General features: G+C 46.3%; 1 protein-coding gene across 1 annotated transcript in view; it reads left to right on the top strand.

The window, feature by feature from the left end:
• Positions 1-19,979, top strand: part of OBSCN (obscurin, cytoskeletal calmodulin and titin-interacting RhoGEF) — a 285,408-nt gene that overhangs the window by 34,321 nt on the left and 231,108 nt on the right. Inside the window, exons 5-10 of the mRNA XM_081163401.1 lie at positions 2,625-2,927; positions 4,930-5,196; positions 7,165-7,434; positions 17,207-17,491; positions 18,393-18,683; positions 19,122-19,412. Of these exons, the coding sequence (XP_081019527.1) occupies positions 2,625-2,927; positions 4,930-5,196; positions 7,165-7,434; positions 17,207-17,491; positions 18,393-18,683; positions 19,122-19,412 (1,707 nt within the window). The remainder of the gene's footprint in view (positions 1-2,624; positions 2,928-4,929; positions 5,197-7,164; positions 7,435-17,206; positions 17,492-18,392; positions 18,684-19,121; positions 19,413-19,979) is intronic.

Here is a 19,979-nt window from a genome sequence, read left to right as displayed (position 1 = left end):
AGCAAACCCAAGAGCTGTTGACACCCTAGACAACAGTGACCCAATAGTTGCATGTTGCTTCCCTCTCATGCTGAACAAAACGATCTTGCACCTGAGAATGCTCTTTCAGAGGAGGGGAGGGGGATCTGACTAAATGTTACTAAGCTTAAGAAGTCAAGGGTTAGTACCTAATATCTGATTTCAGTATGTAGCCAACCTACCGAACCTGAGCTGGATGCTAAACAGGCTGGCACTTTGCAGCTTTGGCCTTCCCATTAAACTTCAGGGGGGGGTGACAGTATATCGTGTGACACTGATATATATATTTATGTAGATTGCTAAGGAAGGAGGGTGTATCAGGCCAAGGTTCCCTATTTTTATTCTGTGTCTTACAAAGTCTAATGGCTCTATTAGAAAAGCACCTTGTTTGCTTCATGGAAAATCCTGGTGGTTCCATGTTAACATGCTGGTCACATTTAGGCAGTGCCGGATTTACGTATAAGCTAAACAAGCTATCGTTTCGGGCCCCACTCTCATAGAATCATAGAGTTGGAAGAGACCACAAGGGCCATCGAGTCCAACCCCCTGCCAAGCAGGAAACACCATCAGAGCACTCCTGACATATGGTTGTCAAGCCTCTGCTTAAAGACCTCCAAAGTAGGAGACTCCACTACACTCCTTGGCAGCAAATTCCACTGTCGAACAGCTCTTACTGTCAGGAAGTTCTTCCTAATGTTTAGGTGTAATCTTCTTTCTTGTAGTTTGGATCCATTGCTCCGTGTCCACTTCTCTGGAGCAGCAGAAAACAACCTTTCTCCCTCCTCTATGTGACATCCTTTTATATATTTGAACATGGCTATCATATCACCCCTTAACCTCCTCTTCTCCAGGCTAAACATGCCTTGGGGCTCCCCCAAAAAATTAATGGAAAAAACAACTGGCTATACTGAATGTATATTTCCAAAATACAGTGGTACCTTGGGTTACATACGCTTCAGGTTACAGACTCCGCTAACCCAGAAATATTACCTCGGGTTAAGAACTTTGCTTCAGGATGAGAACAGAAATCGCGCAGCGGCAGCAGTGGGAGGCCCCATTAGCTAAAGTGGTGCTTCAGGTTAAGAACAGTTTCAGGTTAAGAACGGGCCTTTGGAACGAATTAAGTACGTAACCAGAGGTACCCTTGTATAAGATAAAAAACAAATAAAATAAAACCTACATACAGCAACAGTGTTTTGTTTTGTGTTGTGTACGCTCCTATGATGTAAGTCATGGGCCCCGCCTGCTAGCCTGCTCCCTAAAATATCACTGGTTTGCTCATTTCTATGTATTTAGGGTGCCTACATTCTGCATGTGCAAATGGCTTTAGATACCTATTAGGTCCTTAAATTACCATCTATTCAATACAAAAAACAGCGACAATTTGTTGTTGACAAAGGACAGCTGGACATATAAAGGGCCCCATTACCTTCAGTAGCTTAGGGCCTCATCAAACCTAAATCCGGCCCTGCATTTAGGTAGAAAACTTGGAGCCATTTTTGAAGCCACTGCTCCACTCACCAGCCATGACTCTGGCATTTGGTTGTGGATCCCATGTGCTAACATGGCTGTGTCAATTACAGTGGAACACAATGAGCTTAGTGTAATTTGGCTTTCTGTCAGCATCTGCTAGAAGGACCTTTCTTACTGAAAGGTGAACTGTGCTGTACTCTGCAATCACCGTATTAGACAACAGGGATGGCAGCAGATAGGCTTGTGACAGGCATACCCTCCAACATGTTGACTTGGGAAACTGGGATGCTTGTCTTCCCAGCCCTTGTTCCTCATGACCTGTGCGATCTTGCGGAGCCCAGAAATGACCTCTGCAATCTCACACATTTTGGGGCACCCTGCTGAGAGCATGGAACCCAAAACTGATTCAGCAGTAAAGATTGGGTTTCCTGAGGGGAAAGCGGCTGGAAAGTAGAAGTCTGGATGAGCTCTTAGGCTAAAAGGAAGCAAACCTAAAGCTGGGTGTATTAAAATAGCTGCAATGTATTGTAGGGTTTGTCCTCCCTGAAGCAAGGGTGAAGAAGGCTATGGAATTTTGTGGCTGGAGGCAAGGATTGATGTCTGGTACAGCATGACTTTTAGCGTGTTGCCTCTGGCATTGATGTGTGTGTATCCCTAAATGATCTGATCTTGAACAATCTGCATTGGCTCCCAGTACGTTTCTGAGCACAATTCAAAGTGTTGGTGTTCACCTTTAAAGCCCTAAACGGCCTCGGCCCAGTATACCTGAAGGAGAGTCTCCACTCCCATCATTCTGCCCGGATACTGAGATCCAGCGCCGAGGGCCTTCTGGTGGTTCCTTCACTGCAAGAAGTGAGGTTACAGGGAACCAGGCAGAGGGCCTTCTCGGTAGTGGCGCCTTCCCTGTGGAACACCCTCCCATCAGATGTCAAAAAAATAAACAACTACCTGATATTTAGAAGACATCTGAAGGCAACCCTGTTCAGGGAAGTTTTTAATGTGCGACATTTTAATGTATTTTTAATCTTTGGTGGGAAGCTGCCCAGAGTGGCTGGGGAATGAATGAATGAATAATTATCCTGGCTTTTCAAACAGATCAACTTATTTCCCCCCTCTTTTTTCATACTACCCAGCTCCGAAGAAGCCTCCATCGCATCCACCAGTTGACCCAGTGGTGAAAAATAAAACAGAAACCTCAGTGATGCTATCCTGGTCCCCGCCTAAGATGGAGCGCCCCATCCCTATTGATGGATATGTAGTGGAGCGTAAGAAACTGACTGGATTCACTTGGCTGAGATGCCATGAATCCCCCGTTCCTGAAACTGAGTTCACTGTGAGCAACCTTGCTGAAGAGGCTGACTACCAATTCCGAGTGTCTGCAGTCAACAACTATGGCCAGAGCGGCTACCTTGACTTCCCAGGAACCTTGCACCTTGGTGAGTATGAAAAGAGGAGGTGTTTGCAGTCCTTGAGGCTGGGTGCATAGACCTGCTACATCTCATGAAATTAAGAAGCCCTTGGAAGCTAGTGAGCTGAATGTGAGCTTTAGAGCATCAAAAGTGATTGCTGTATTGGGTTGATGATGTGGGAATGTTCAGGGATGCAGGAGAGGATATATTGTTTGATTATAGCCTTTCCAACTTGGGTAAACAAGTTCACAATTTAGCAGAGTAACATTCCCCCTTTTAAACTCACAGCGGACGTGTTTGCTCCGGCTCATTAAGCCTCTATAATAACTGTTCTGGTATTTTCCCCGTATACCCTCATAAAAGACAATACATAACACAGTCTTCTATAAAAGTATAAAAAGAGTTTACTCACATTCTGTTCACAGTTGGATCCAGAAGGCAGACTTATCTTAAAAAAGTAACATACACCTGGAAACTATCGCATAAAGAGACAGTCCCATTGTACTCTCTTGGCTGGAGGCCAAGAGAGCATCTTTGGCTAAGCAGATGTTGCTTCTTTGACTAATGTAGTTAGAGAGAGAGAGATCGCTGCCCTGTCCTGTGCTTTTGTTGTTACCTGCACAGGTGAGGCCAAGCCCACCTCTGGTCACATGCAGAGGAAGTCTGTCCCAGCCCAGAAGGAAACAGGAAGTTTACCTGCTGGCTGGACAAACATTTCTCCCCATGTGCAAACATGTTCACTCTAGGATGTTGTACTTGACTGCTCTTGTGTTTCACATCCCACAGCCAATTCAGAGGTGAACCTAATATTCAGCAATAATTTATTCAATGTTCTTGGTATGATTTAGTAAGATTCTGATATGATTTAGGATTAAACCTCCTCAGGCTGGTCTCACAGGATCTCTGAGAAGTTGGTTAGGCTAAGAGCCACTGAGGAAGAACAATTTAGATTGAGAGTATTGTGGAGGGTAGGAATGATGGAGGAATTTAATTTTTGTGAATCCTGTTTCTCACCTCCTGGGCTAATGGGTGGATTGAAATGTAATTATTCTTTAGAGTTTGCATTTCTCCTATTTTTGCAAGACAGTTCTCAGTTCAAAAAATGTGAGCCAATAATAATTTCTCTGGCCATCCAGTGTTATGTTGGCCCTGAAGCTCAAGAAGGGGGAATACCTTACCCTGTAGGGTTAAGGGGGAGAACCCTAACAGAGATTTAAAAGCAAAAATATGCAGCAAAGTAAAGCATGGAAACACAGGCTGGCAGACCTTTAAAATATGCCCTTCTAAGTTCCTCCCAAAGTTCCCCTCTTCCCCAGCATAGAAAAAGACCACACATTTGGTAAGTTAAATCAATGGTTTACTTACAAACTCTTCAAAGGTCAGGTTCATGTGATTTTTCATACATCAGTCAGAAAACACAGGCAGTAAAACTTGGCTTAGTTACAGTGGTGAAAGTTCCTAAATTATTTCTGCAGGAACTCAAGATGAGCTTCTCATGTAGACTGATGTACAAGAATAGAATTGATTACCTTCCTTCCAAGGTGAGGGGGAGTGACCTAGCTAAGCCTGGCAGAACAGCTTACTCTATGGCATTAACCTCTTCATGCATACTTAAGCATGTTGATTATATGAGACTGGTTATCTCACAAATGCACCGTATTTTTCGCTCTATAAGACGCACCAGACCACAAGACACACCTAGTTTTTGGAGGAGGAAAACAAGAAAAAAAATATTTTGAATCTCAGAAGCCAGAACAGCAAGTGGGATCGCTGCGCAGTGAAGGCAGCAATCCCTTTTGCTGTTCTGGCTTCTGGGATAGGTGTGCAGCCTGCATTCGCACCATAAGACGCACACACATTTCCCCTTACTTTTTAGGAGGGAAAAAGTGAGTCTTATAGAGCAAAAAATACGGTAATCTCAATACAGTAGCAATCTACCTAAGGATGACGTGTTTTCTGAGTTGCATTACCTTTATGTTTTGCCTAGTAGTTGGTCATTTCAACTGCATTTTCTTCTTCTGTTCCACAGAACCAGTCCTGGCTGTGAAAAGCCCTCTGAGAAATGTAGAAGTAGCACCAGGCAGGGATGCAATCTTCACTGTTGACCTCACTAATACCTGTTCCGGCTCGTGGTATGTTAATGGCAACATCGTGCAGAACAGCGATAAGTATATCATTACCAGAACCAAAACGTCGCACAGCCTCACTGTCAAAAGGGTCACAAGTGTTTTCAAAGAAGCAGAGGTGAAATTTGTTGCCAATAATCTTGAAAGCACTGCCAAGATAAGTTTGAAAGGTATTTTTATATGCATATTTCTTAGGATTTTTTTTATTTGCTGGGGAGAGGGGGGGGCAGAAATCCAGAAGCAAAGAGCTGTGTTTCAAAGCTTGCAAGCTCTGCCTTAACCACCCAGATGTGTGAGAAAGTGGAGGTTCAGTTGTTCTCACTAGTACATCTGGAAGAATAAAGGGGTCATCACTTGGGACCAAAAAGATCTTAATGTAGGCACCAGGCAAGCTTCACTGGGGAGGCCATCCCATTCCATTCCTTTGTGGCTTAGGACCCTCATATCTACGGAACCACCTCTCCTGGTCTGCCCCGCAGAGGACCTTAAGGTCCATGAATAATCATAGTTTAGAGGTCCCAGGCCCTAAGGAAGTCAGATTATCCTCCACCAGGGCCAGGGCCTTCTCAGTGATGGCTCCGACCTGGTGGAATGCTCTGTCCCATGAGACCAGGGCCCTGCAGGATTTAACTTCCTTCCACAGGGCCTGTAAGACAGAGCTATTCCACCTGGCTTTCAATTTGAACTTAGCCTGATATTTTATTCCCCTTCCTTCCCTCACTCCCCTTTTTATGAAGATTACCCACTCTGGGATCCCACAGCTAATTCTCCCCTGGCCTCCTCGCTTGCCCAAATAGGACTAATTTAGCCAGCTAGCCCTGGTGATCATATAACGTTTATTGGATGGCTTTCCCCCCAAAATGATTTTTTAATTCTGAATTTATTGTTATTCACGTTTTATACTGTATTTTCATGCTGTTTTTTGTTGTATCAATTGTTTTAAATTTGTTGTTAGCTGCCCTGAGCCCGGTTTTCTGAACCGGGAAGGGCGGGGTATAAATAAAAAAATATTTATTTAATTTAATCAGGATGTAGCCACCAAAAAGGCCTCAGTACAAGTGCCTGACTGAATAAATAGCTGCAAACAATATTGGAATCTGAACATCCAAATTCCAAAACACTGTATAAAATGTTTTATAAAACTGTATCACAAATATGACCATTGGCCTTTGAATATCCAATAAACCAAATGTCTTTCAGCCTTAGGCCGCCTACAGTGGTCTAATACAAACAGGAGGTGGTAGTCAACAACGTTTTACTCAGAGTTAATCCATCACAATTATATATCAATTCAAAATACTCCGTAAAATTAAACATTGGGGGGGGGGGAGGGATATAAAGTATAATCTGAGTAACGACAACTACAAAAACTGTGTGTGTGGCAGGGGAGGGTTATTGTTTTTGTTTGTTACTATGGTATGCATTTTTGTGTTTTTATATTGTAAATCACTTTGTGATGCTTGGATGAAGAGAAGTATAATAATAATAATAATAAATGGGATGTTTAAATATTATAGATTAACAACAAAATATTTAAACAAGTCAATGTTTGTATATATAGAACTCATCAGTGAAGAATTGGAAGCCGCCCAGAGTGGCTGGGGAAACCCAGCCAGATGGGCGGGGTATAAATAATAAATTATTATTATTATTACTTGTTCTCTTAGCCCTTTTCAAACCATTGAATAATAAGACTATGTATTTGCCTGACTGGTCAACTTCTATGCATGGAATGGGAGGGGACACCATCTTGACTTTTGCCTCAGGCGTTAAAATGTCTTCAGCAGCAAAATGTCTCCTGGCAAGTCTCTTTCTCCCCTTTACATTGCTGCTGCTGTGGAATTTCTTTGAGTTCATTCCACATGTTCTCCCCGCATCCCATGAAAGCTCTAATGCCTTTATTACAATGTCAGCGTTGTTTTAATTTTCAGATTTTGAATTTGTCTAGAATGCAAATTCCAAAGTCCAACCTTTCCCCCCTTTTTGAAAAAATGAAATTAAACCTCACTCTGCTTCAGATTTGGGGAAAAAAATCACCTGATTTTCCAGTTCATGCAAAATGTTGTTTCAGTTGTATACTCAATCCGTTTGCACCCTTTGCTGCCAACTCTGTTTTGCACCTCAACTTACTTTTCTAGACGAAGCGGCAAAGTTCGTCAATGAATCAACCCCCGGAATCAAGGTCAAGCTCTCAGAGAAATTTGAGCTGGTGTGCGAGGTCTCATCAGAGAACGAGCCCGTCATATGGAAGAAGGGTAAAAAACCTATCAGGCTAGACCAGAGAGTGACATTTACCTCTCAGGGAGTTAACAGAAAGCTCATTGTCCACAATGCACTGAAAGAAGACGAAGGGATTTACACCTGTGAAACAAAGGACGACAAGTTAACATTCCACGTTGAGGTCGAAGGTGAGCAGGGGAACGTGATTGCTTCCTTTTCGCCATGACATAGCAATGTAGTCATCCTTCCTTCACAAAAACCTTGCTGACAATATATTTCTGGTAGTTGAACTGGCACTTTTGTTATTCTAGTGCTCACAGTAAGGTTGCTGGTTGTTCAGGACTGAAAGCAGATGGATATGTTCAGGTATAGGGAATCCGACAGCAGAAGATCTAGGAGTGGCATGTCAATAGCTATGTTTTCAAGGGAGCTGTGTTGTGTAAATAAACAAAAATCCGCCCTTGTTCCCTTATGGGGGACACAAGAGCCCTTATAAAGTCCTTTGTAGGTTCTCCATCGGTTGGAGAAAATAACAGAGGCCAAACAGAGAATATTGAGAAGCAAAGCAGCTTGTAAATTTGATCTTTATTGAACTGTTGCAACAGGGTGCTCCCCTCACACGCAGGAGGAGGAGGACCCAGAACAAAGGTGTTCCCGCCCTTATACAGTGGTACCTCAGGTTACATACGCTTCAGGTTACATACGTTTCATGTTACAGAAACATAACCCAGAAATAGTACCTCGGTGTGATGGGATGATTAGCTGCTTGTGCGTAAAATCGTGCTCCCTCAGAGTTTGTGCGGCTCCACAAACCTCTGTGTGTGACAGAGCTCCTCAAACATGTCTGCTCTAGTCACTCGTAGAGTCTGACAGTGGCTGTCTGCGGAAGCGCTTCCAGCAAAGAAGCTCCTTAACGGAAACGCGTCTCCTGGACTCACAACGTGGCAGCTTCCGGCGAAGCATGGGTCTCCCTATGGTAGCTTCTGACACCTCCCCGCTGTTCTCGCTGGACGTGTCCCTCACCCCTCCCTCTTCCCTGCTATTTCCTGCTTGGGCTGCTGCGTCTCTCTCAGCATTCATGAGCTCCCCCTCCAGAGTACCCTCTCTCCCCCTGCTGGTCCCTGCTTTAGCTGCGGACTCCCTCCCAGCCTCTGTGAGCCCTTCCACCTCCCTTTCCTCTGATGTCAGTTCCCTGACATCCACCTCCCCTCCAGGGCCCCCTTCCCCCCCCGCCCATACTCTCTCCTCTGGGCGGTGAGGAGATAAAACCCCGAAAAGAATCCTCTTCATCTTCAGACGTCTCGAACATTTCCCTCCATCGGTCTTCGTTCCGGCTCGCTGAATCCTCCTCCTCCTCTGAATCAGAGAACCCCTCCAACTCTTCTTCTTCGTCGGTGGTGGCAAAGTATTCCCTCCGGAACCTCGCCACAGGCTGAGGTTTACGTGGGAATCTCTGATGAAAAGTTTCTATTAAAACCTCGTCATCTACATCCTCTGCCATGACCCAGGTGTTTTCCGACTCCGGCTCCCCTTCCCACATTACCAAATACTCTACTTGATCTCCCTTCCACCTGGAATCGAGAATCTCCGCTACATGGTAGCTGTGTTCCTTCTCCTCCATTGCTGGTCCCCTATTGACCCTCCCTTCTCTGTCCCCTTTATACGGTGACAGCAACGACCTGTGGAAAACTGGGTGCAGCTTCATGTGGTTCGGTAACCGGAGTCTGAAAGCCACTGGGTTGACCTGCTGCGTGACTTCAAATGGGCCCAGCCTTTTGGGTCTTAACTTCTTACAACCCCCTTTGAATGGTAACCCTTGGGTTGACAGCCACACCTGGTCCCCCACCCTAATGCTTTCACCTTCCCTTCTGTTTTTGTCTGCCTGCCTCTTATATTCCTCCTTAGCCCTGTTTAAGTTAAGTTGGAGCTGGCAATGGATCGCTTCCATTTCTTCTACGAACTGTTCTGCAGCTGGAACGCTCCAGTTCTCCCCTTCCCCCCCTGGGAAGGCTCGGGGATGGCACCCGTGATTAGCCAAAAAGGGGCTCATCCCCGTGGACACGTTCTCTGCATTGTTGTAGGCAAATTCTGCCAACGCCAGCTTCTCCACCCAATCATTCTCTCTGTCATTCACATAACACCTCAAATATTGCTGGAGGACACCATTAGCTCTTTCCGCCTGCCCGTTGGTTTCTGGATGACGGGCAGTTGAGAAATTAACCTCTACATGCAGTAAGCTCATGAGCTTCCTCCAGAACCTGGAAGTAAATTGTTTCCCTCGGTCTGAAACCACCCTCAAGGGGGCGCCATGCAACCTAAACACATTTTCTACAAACAATTTAGCGGTTTCTTCTGCTGTGACCGCATGTGAGCAGGCTATAAAGTGGGCCATTTTAGTTAACAGGTCTACCACAACCATGATGGCTGTTTTCCCTCTAGACCTTGGCAGATCAGTCATGAAATCTATTGCCACTGTTTCCCATGGTCTTTCAGGTGTGGGTAGTGGTTCTAACAAACCTGCCGGTGCCCACCTCTCCCCCTTGGCTCGTTGGCATTGGTCACACCCTCTCACATACTCCCGCACATCTTCCCTGACCTTGGGCCACCAAAATTCCCTGGTAACCAGCCACATGGTTTTGTGTTGCCCAAAATGCCCTGCTGTGGGGCTATCGTGCAGTTGCTTGAGTACCTTCTCCCTCAATTCCCCTTCAGGTATATATAACGCTCCCTTGTAGTACAACGCCCCGTTTCTCTCCTCAAAACCCCCGGGTTTGTCTCCCTCCCTCCTGAGACCCCTGAGTTTGTCCTGGGCGTATTCATCATGCACCGTTCCCTCTACCAATTCCCTTTGCCCCACCAATGCCGCCCCACACACCCAGCGGTCCTCTGGAATGACATGGGTCTCTTCGGGTGCTCCCTCCCCCTCCAAATATTCAGGTTTGCGTGAGAGAGCGTCCGCCCTAACGTTCTCTGGGCCTGGCACGTAACAAATCTCAAAGTTAAATTTGGAGAACTCCTGGGCCCATCTCAACTGCCGTTGGTTGAGCACTCGCGCAGTTCTCCAATACTCTAGATTCTTATGGTCCGTGCACACTTGCACCTTATGTTGTGCACCAATTAGCAGGTGCCTCCATCTCCGGAAGGCCTCATGAATAGCAAGAAGTTCCCGGTCGTACACCGTGTAGTTCCTCTCAGATTTGTTCAGCTTTCGCGAAAAGAAGGCACACGGTCGCCACTCTGACTCCTCCTTCCCCGGCTGCAGAAGAAGAAGCACCACCCCTATGGCTCTGTCAGATGCGTCTGTTTCGACCCTCAGCTTTTTTTGTAAATCCACATGCAGAAGTTGTCCTTCAGAGGCGAAGGCCCTTTTCAGTTCCTCAAACGCTCGCTCCGCCTCCGCCGTCCAAACAAACTTCTTTTTACTGCTGAGACAGTCCGTAATGGGCGCCGTCAGGTGGGCGAAGTTTCGGATGAACTTACGATAAAAGTTTCCAAACCCTAGGAACCTCTGCACATCCTTCTTGGTTTTGGGTGTTTTCCATTCCAGCACTGCCTGAACCTTGCCGGGATCCATGGCCAATCCCTTGTCTGACAGGCGGTACCCCAGGAATTCCACCTCCTTGGTATGAAACTGACACTTCTCCAGTTTCACCCACAGCCTGTTGGCTTGCAGCCTGCTCAACACTTCTCTGACGTCTCTCACATGTTGCTCCTCATTCTCCGAATACACCAACACATCATCTAGGAAGGCCACGCAATTCTTGTAGAGCAAAGGACCCAGTACGTGGTTCATAAACGATTGAAAGCACGCTGAGCCTGCTTGTAATCCAAAAGGCATAACGAGATATTCAAATGCCCCCAAAGGGGTGAACATGGTGGTTTTCCATTCATCCCCTTTCCTTATACATATCAGGTTGTACGCCCCCCTTAGATCCAGCTTTGTAAAAATCTTTCCCTTCCGCACCCTGGTCAAAATATCATCAATCCTGGGCATAGGGAAAGCCACTGGTTCTGTCACTGCATTTAACCGCCTGAAATCACATACAAGTCTCGGCTTGTCCGTGTGCTTTTTATCCACAAAAAACACTGGGCTACCCCCCGCTGCTTTGGACTCTCTGATGAAGCCTCTCTTCAGGTTCTTGTCAATGAACTCTCGCAACTCCTGCATTTCTCTGTCTGACATGGCATACAACTTGCCTACAGGAAGCTGTGCTCCAGGGAGTAAATTGATCTGGCAATCAAAGGGCCTATGCGGGGGTAGTTGGTCAGCTTCCTTCTCGCTGAACACGTCGCTGAGATCTGCATACTGTGGTGGTACCTTCACCTTCTCCATTACTTCAGTCCCTGCTAGGGTGGCTTGGGCCCCTGCTGAACCCTTTTCCCCTTTGCAGTGTTCTAAGCAATGTGCTGAACCAAAGGAAACCACTCTTTGATGCCAGCCCACCAGCGGATCATGTAGCGCTAGCCAGCTCATTCCCAAAATAATGGGAGCGCCTCCCAAGGTGGCCACATTAAACGCTATCAGTTCTGTGTGCCTTGCCACCCTCATTATCATTGGGAAGGTCTGCAAGCTGACTCCTCCTCCCAACAACTCCCTGCCATCGATCGTGGTCACCTGCAGGGGGTTGCTTAAAGGGATAGTCTGTATCTGGTGTTCAGCAGCAAACTCCTTGCTCATAAAATTGCAGGAGCTGCCTGAGTCCAACAGCGCCTTTATTTTTAGGGGATGTCCATTTTGCAGCTCTAGCGACACTTCAATCACTAGAGCAGGTTGAGGAGCTTCTGGCACGGGCACTTTCACTGCTCTTTGGCCTGGCTGCAGTGCCCCGACTGTGGCAACCAGGCGTTGGCTTTTACCTGCTCTGTTTCTCCCTGCTCTCCTCCCTCAACAGCTCCCACCATCCCTTGCCATTCCTTCCTCTGGGGGCAGACTCTGGCAAAGTGGCGTGGCTGTTGGCAGAGATAGCATTTCCGGGCGCCCTTTCCCTCCTTCTTAGCCCCCTCACTGGGCTTTGAAAATGCGCGCGCGCGCGCTGTTCCGATTTCCATCGGCTCTGCCGGCGGGAAAGCTGGCTCAGGAATGTCTGGAATGCGGAACTCCTTCCAACGTTCCCCTCTCCCTTCCCGCCTCTCCAAGGCTCTTGCCTCCTGGCGCGCTCCTATGGTCAGCGCAGATTTGGTAAGCTGATCCATAGACACCGCCCTGGGGCTCCGGGACAGTTCGTCTTTCACAGCCGAAGAAAGACCTTCTTCAAATAGCATCTGAATGGGTGCCACCGATAAATCCCACCCCAATCTGTGAACCAGCATGGTAAACTCAGTCCAGTACTCACGGACAGATCGGCTTCCCTGCTTGCAAGCCATTAGCTGTCTGCGCACCACCCCTTCCTCAATATCGCTGGAAAACATGATATCCATTGCACGAAAGAACTTCATAGTGTCCTTTAGGACGTCATTGTGCGTTGCCATTAGGGGTCGAACCCAGTCTCGCGCCCCCTTCTCAAGGTGCCCAATTACGAAAGCAACTCGCGATTCCTCATCAGGGAACTCATCAAACTGCACATTAAGGGCATATTGCATCTCTGTCCTAAAGGCATGGTAATCCTTGGGGTCCCCCCCAAACTTCTGCACCAATCCTGGTACCTTTCTGGGGAACTGAGTGGTTCTCCCCTTCTTGTCTGCATCCTGAGCCCTTCTCTCCTCAAGCCTCGCCGTCTGCAGCGCAAGTTGGACTTCCAACGCTCGGTATCTTTCTTCCAAGCTTGGACCAGCTCCAACCCCTGCTCCTCCGGTTCCGGCTGGGTCGCTCATGATGCTTTCTCCTGCACAGGCAGCGTACAAAGACTGTCAGACTGCTGTGATGGGATGATTAGCTGCTTGTGCGTAAAATCGTGCTCCCTCAGAGTTTGTGCGGCTCCACAAACCTCTGTGTGTGACAGAGCTCCTCAAACATGTCTGCTCTAGTCACTCGTAGAGTCTGACAGTGGCTGTCTGCGGAAGCGCTTCCAGCAAAGAAGCTCCTTAACGGAAACGCGTCTCCTGGACTCACGACGTGGCAGCTTCCGGCGAAGCATGGGTCTCCCTATGGTAGCTTCTGACACCTCCCCGCTGTTCTCGCTGGACGTGTCCCTCACCCCTCCCTCTTCCCTGCTATTTCCTGCTTGGGCTGCTGCGTCTCTCTCAGCATTCATGAGCTCCCCCTCTAGAGTACCCTCTCTCCCCCTGCTGGTCCCTGCTTTAGCTGCGGACTCCCTCCCAGCCTCTGTGAGCCCTTCCACCTCCCTTTCCTCTGATGTCAGTTCCCTGACACTCGGGTTAAGAACTTTGCTTCAGGATGAGAACAGAAATCGTGCTCTGGCGGCACGGTGGCAGCGGGAGGCCCCATTAGCTAAAGTGGTGCTTCAGGTCAAGAACAGTTTCAGGTTAAGAACAGACCTCCGAAACGAATTAAGTACTTAGGTACCACTGACATTTTAAATTGCCTGCCCTGGAGTCCAAGACCACCACTAGAAACATCATACATACATCACAGAAAGGGGTGTAGCTCAAGCCCACCCCCCAGATACATCATACCTACATCACAGAAAGGTCGGTCTACAACAGAAATCTGAGTGCGTTGTTTATCTCTTGTCTGGCAGGTTACCTGTTAATGATCACTTGACTGGAATACCTGGGGAGCCTGGCCAGTCTTTTGTAATGATAAATACTTAGTTCCTGAGCCAGGTCACAGGCTCACCCTGTTCATACATAGACATACCCTTAAGACAGGATTTGTGAACAAAAAGACAACAGGGAGGCTTTTCCATTTTCCTTCGAGCTTGCAGAGAAATATTTGAGGTCAATTTGGGAGGGACAAAATGGTTTCAGGACTTTTTCTGTGGGGTTTCAGACATGTGGTTTATATATGGAGTTATGAACATTATATATATATATATATATATATATATATATATATATATATATATATATATGCTTTCGTAGATTTTCACGGGTACAGGAATGCAGGTTTTGGTGTCTTCGGGTGTCTTCCCGTGTAAGAGTTGGGGTGTCTAGGCGACGTTTCGACGAGGTCTCACTCGTCATCTTCAGGCTGGTGCTTTCGGCTTCTTGTTACTGGAACAGAGCAGGATCTCAGTGTTTGAGTTCCTATAAATACTGTTGAGGGGGTGTGGTGTATAGCCTCCAACGTTCTGGGCAGAGAGGAAGTTCCCAGGTTAGTGTGCCTTTTCTTCTTTTGTTCATTAATTACTTGAGGGATATCTTGAGAGATTTCTTGAGTGATATTCTGAGTACCATTTAGGAGGGTCATTAGGTGTGAATTAGTTGCTAAAGCTTTCGTGTCTTGACCTCTTGAGCTTGTGAAGAGTTTTTCTGAGAAGATGGCTGTACTGCACTTAGTTGTGCTCTGGCTTGGCTTCGTGTATAGGGGCGAGCTGTGGTTTTGTGCCCTGTGCCAGCCAGATCTGTGTAGGGATTGCAGGGGGGTGCAGCATCCGGAGGTGCCACTATGGTTTGGCTACTGGATGGTGTCTGTAATTTATCTGTGGAGAGGGTCTGGGTTTGGGTCTGGTGTGGTTGATTGGAGATGGCGTTCTGTGTGCCTCTGGTTCTGGTGTCGGTTTTTGTGGGGAGAGCTAATTTCCAGATGTCTGGCAGGCGGGACGTGTCGTCACGCTTGTTCATGTTGTGAGGGTGTTTCTCTATCTCGATGGCTTCCATGATTATTCTCTTGTGGTGATGTTCTATGTTAAAGAGCAATTTGGAATCTGCAAAATTAATTTCGTGTCCTGTTTCTTTCATGTGTTGGTAAAGAGAGGAAGTTTTTTCTTCTTTTTTGACGGCATTCTTGTGTTCTGCGATACGTGCATTTATTCGTCTGTTTGTTTGTCCAATGTACGTGGCTGGGCAGACCCTCTCCACAGATAAATTACAGACACCATCCAGTAGCCAAACCATAGTGGCACCTCCGGATGCTGCACCCCCCTGCAATCCCTACACAGATCTGGCTGGCACAGGGCACAAAACCACAGCTCGCCCCTATACACGAAGCCAAGCCAGAGCACAACTAAGTGCAGTACAGCCATCTTCTCAGAAAAACTCTTCACAAGCTCAAGAGGTCAAGACACGAAAGCTTTAGCAACTAATTCACACCTAATGACCCTCCTAAATGGTACTCAGAATATCACTCAAGAAATCTCTCAAGATATCCCTCAAGTAATTAATGAACAAAAGAAGAAAAGGCACACTAACCTGGGAACTTCCTCTCTGCCCAGAACGTTGGAGGCTATACACCACACCCCCTCAACAGTATTTATAGGAACTCAAACACTGAGATCCTGCTCTGTTCCAGTAACAAGAAGCCGAAAGCACCAGCCTAAAGATGACGAGTGAGACCTCGTCGAAACGTCGCCTAGACACCCCAACTCTTACACGGGAAGACACCCGAAGACATCAAAACCTGCATATATATATATATATATATATATATATATATATATATATATATGAATGACCTTAATTTTTTTTTATTTCAGTTGCACCGAAGCAGCTAGGCCATATTTCACCTACACATTACGGTCTACTTTGTAAATATAGAACTGATAGCAAGGAAACTTGTTGCAAGAGATATTCCACCCCCTCCCTCTGGAATACAATGTGTTATGTACTGAGGTTCTCACCCTGGGCCAGCAGGGGGATATTGTAGATAGTTTTCACTCAGGTCCACATATGCAAATAAGGGATTGAAAGTGACGTTCAGTGATTGGATAGTTACAGAAAGTTGTTTCAGTTGCGTTGTAGTGGAGCCCTATATAAGCAGGCTGGCTGAACCCTTCAATTCAGTTCTGTTCTGGCCTGTGAATAAACAAGAGCTGTCTGAAGAATTGCTGTGTCGTCTGATATGTTCACCCACAACTTAACACAATGCACACGCACCTGGCTGGCCATAGCAGGAAACAGGATATAAGGCAACCTTTCCAGGGGCTGCATGTCAGTGGTGGACAGGGCCAAAGCAAAACACCTTGCTCTGTAATTTGCTTCCTTGTCACTGCCATCTTTGGCAGAGGGACTATTTGCCGTACATTCCTGAGGTCTGCTCCATGACCACCAAGAGCAGGGCGTCTAGCACTGCTGCACCAATTCTTGAAATTCCCTCTCTTTGGATTTTAGGCAAGCACCCCTACAGTATTATCTTTTAGCTGGTTGCCTTTTTCTGTAATGTGTTTCCCAGCCATGTGTTTGTGCAGCTGAAGTTGGTTTACTGTTTATTTTTTGTACTTTATTCTGTGTAGGTTATATTGAGTTTTAAGTTCTTAAGTTGTGTGTGTGTGTGTGTGTGTGTGTGTGTGTGTTAGAAATCAGTAATTAATAAGCATGGACCAATGATACCAAATAGTATGGGAAACAGCCCTACTAGAAAAATTAACCAATAAGCTGAAACTGACACGGGGACAAACAGAAGAAGACGCCTTCACCCCGGTATGGCTCCCCTTTATCACATGCACAGCCCAACAAGACAATGACAATAACCCACCAACAGCATGGTGGGTTCAATATGGCTAACCTGATCCAAAACACCCACCCACCCCACTCACACATGAAAACAAAGATCACCACAGCCAATCACAAATGAACAACCACACCATAGGCCAACCCCAACCTCTCTCACCACCAAAGGAACATAAGTGAACAGCAGAGAACCTGCACGAGCAACACTGACACAAACCCTACATACATTAAGCAAAATAGAAACATCGCCACCCAACCCCCCACCCCCACCCCCACCCCCACCCATCTTTACCCCCCTCTATTCCCTCCCCCCCAATGTCTCAACAAATGAAACTGATATGTAAAAATGTTACATGGAAAAAATACGAGAAACATTACACGTTCTTCAAAAAAAGAAAAAAGGGAAAAAAGAAATCATGAAATTTGGCATGTGTTTTATTTTCCCCACTGCAGAGCCTGTTCCTGTATTTGCCAACAAGGAGAAGGTACAGAAAGAGATCAAGGTTACCTTTTTAGAGAATGCATCTCTTCTCTGCGAGGTGGCCCAGGAAAACACAGAAGTGAGGTGGCTCAAGAATGGAAAGCAGATAATCTCCAGCAAGAAATTCAAGATAGAAGCTGGAGGAAAGACCCGGCGGCTGATCGTGCAGCAGGTAGAAAAAGAGGATGTCGGTGATTACACCTGTGAGGCTGCTGGCCAAAAACTCGCCTTCAAAGTCGTTGCAGAAGCTGCAAAAGGTTTGCATGTTTTCCTTTATATGGTACTAACTATATTTGGGACTACCTTTTCTGCTCACCAAAGTCCACACCCCCCAACACACACTCTTATCTCCTGGGCTACCAACCATGAAAAATTGCACATCCCACATTCCTTGATGGTCTGCTGCTAATTTGAATGGAAATGGAGAGCTGGTAATGTTGAGGTATAATGTAGCAGCCACTGGAATGTCAGCCCAACTGACTGCCCTATTGGGCATCATTTTAGAAGTTTTTTTAAATCAATCAATCAATCAATCAATCAATCAATCAATCCAGAGACCCAACAAATCATTACAAAGCAATGCACAGTTCATACAGCCTACCTCCAGGTTAAACAAGCATTTTGTTCAGACTTAAAGATAGGGATCATTGGTTCTTGCAACCACCAATAAGAACTTTGCCACTGCTAATGTTCTAGCATTTGTCCGGTCTTCCAATAGGAACCTGACATAGTGAGCCTATGATTTTCCCGGGGAAGGTACCAGCAAGGGTAATATCAGTTCAGCCCTGGCTTGCTCATATTTTGCACAGTGCAGCAAAATATGTTTTATAGAATCGATGTCTTGAGCACACGAGCAAGGTCTGTCCTGGTAGGGAACTTTTTTATATATATAGTGAACAAGTCCTTAAGCAGACTCTGTATCCATGATTTGAAAAGGGGACTGTTGCCTACAAACAGAGTTTATAGATCCAACTGCTGTGTTGTGCTGCAACCTGAATTTTGTGTGTTAATCCACAGGAGACTAGTGTTGGAGGAGAACTTGCCTTTTATGGGGTATATTAAAAGTGATTATAGGTTAATGGGGAAACCTTGATGTGCTGTAAATTGGGAGTTTAGAGTTACAGTCCTTGTCCTCTTTTCTCCCTCCCCTCGCCACAGTTGCGGACGTTGAGGACGCATTTGTCAACAAGGAGAAGGTTCAGAAGGAGATCAAGGCTGCTGTATCAGAGAACGCCTCCATCACCTGCGAGGTGGCCCAGACCAAGACAGAAGTGAAGTGGTTCAAGAATGGGAAGCAGATCACCTCCAGCAAGAAATTCAAGGTAGAAGCTGAAGGCAAGACCCGGCGGCTGATTGTGCAACAGGTGGAAAAAGAGGATGCTGGTGAATACACTTGTGAGGCTGCTGGTCAAAAGCTCACCTTCAAAGTCATTGCGACAGCTGCAAAAGGTTTGCCTTCTCTCCTTTTATACCTTACTGCTTTACATTTGGGGCTGCCTTTTCCAGTGACCAAAGGCCACCCCCCCACCCATGACTTTCTCCTTTCACCTTGGCTGCCTATGTTGAAAAAAAAGTGCATATCCTGCACTCCAAATTCTGCTAAATGAAATGGAATAGGAGAGAATCTCATGTTGGGCATTAAGTGGTAGTTCTTGGTACTCATCCTCTCTGTCTTGCTTGGGCACCACTTACTTGTCCAAAGGTGACTTACAAATTATTTTGGGAGGGTGTGGATATTGCTGCAGGCACAGAGTGGCTGAAACGGAAGATGGGTCTTCTGTGTGATATCCCTGCTGTTAGTGTTTTACTTAGTTCCCATATAAAATGGAGCTTAGAGTTATTGATATTTGCTTATCCTATATTCTTCCACCCTCCACCTTGCCACAGTTGCAGAAGTTGAGGATGCATTTGTCAACAAGGAAAGGGTCCAGAAGGAGATTAAGGTTGCTGTTTCAGAGAACGCCTCCATCACCTGTGAGGTGGCCCAGGCCAAGACAGAAGTGAAGTGGTTCAAGGATGGGAAGCAGATCACCTCCAGCAAGAAATTCAAGGTAGAAGCTGAAGGCAAGACCCGGCGGCTGATTGTGCAGCAGGTGGAAAAAGAGGACGCTGGTGAATACACTTGTGAGGCTGCTGGCCAAAAGCTCACCTTCAAAGTCATTGCGACAGCTGCAAAAGGTTTGCAAGTTCCCCTTTATACCCCACTATATTACATTCCCATTCATAACTTTTTCCTTTCCCCTTTGCTGTTGCTGATTGAAAAAAATCACACCCTACACTCCATGTTCTATTTAATGAAATCATAGAATCAGAGTTGGAAGGGACCACAATAATGATTTAGTTCAACCTCCAGCAATGCAAGAATCTTTCACCCAATGTGGGTTTTGAACCTATGGCCCTGAGATTAACAGTCTCATGTTCTACCACCTGAGCTACCCCTCAGTGTTAAGGAATAGGAGAGTAATTCTTGGTATTCAGCCCCTCTGCCTTACCTGGGTATGACTTATTTGTTCCAAAGATGTATCATGCATAATTTTTGCAAGGTGTGAATACTACTGCAGGCCATCTTTTAATCAACAAATGAGCTGAAAAAGGAGATGGACCTTACATTTCACAGTTTCGCTGTTAGTGTTTTGCTTCACTCCTGTACAAAATGTGAGTATTCCTTGCACTTTAGGCAGGCGACCGGAACAGGCTGATTTCCTCTTTAACACAGATGGATTGTTCTGTGAGCGATGGGTTTCT

This window comes from Podarcis bocagei (genome assembly GCF_964188305.1).
Source record: "Podarcis bocagei genome assembly, chromosome: 12".
In the NCBI taxonomy this organism is placed as follows: Eukaryota; Metazoa; Chordata; class Lepidosauria; order Squamata; family Lacertidae; genus Podarcis; species Podarcis bocagei.
This window is presented reverse-complemented; position numbering and strand designations above follow the sequence as displayed.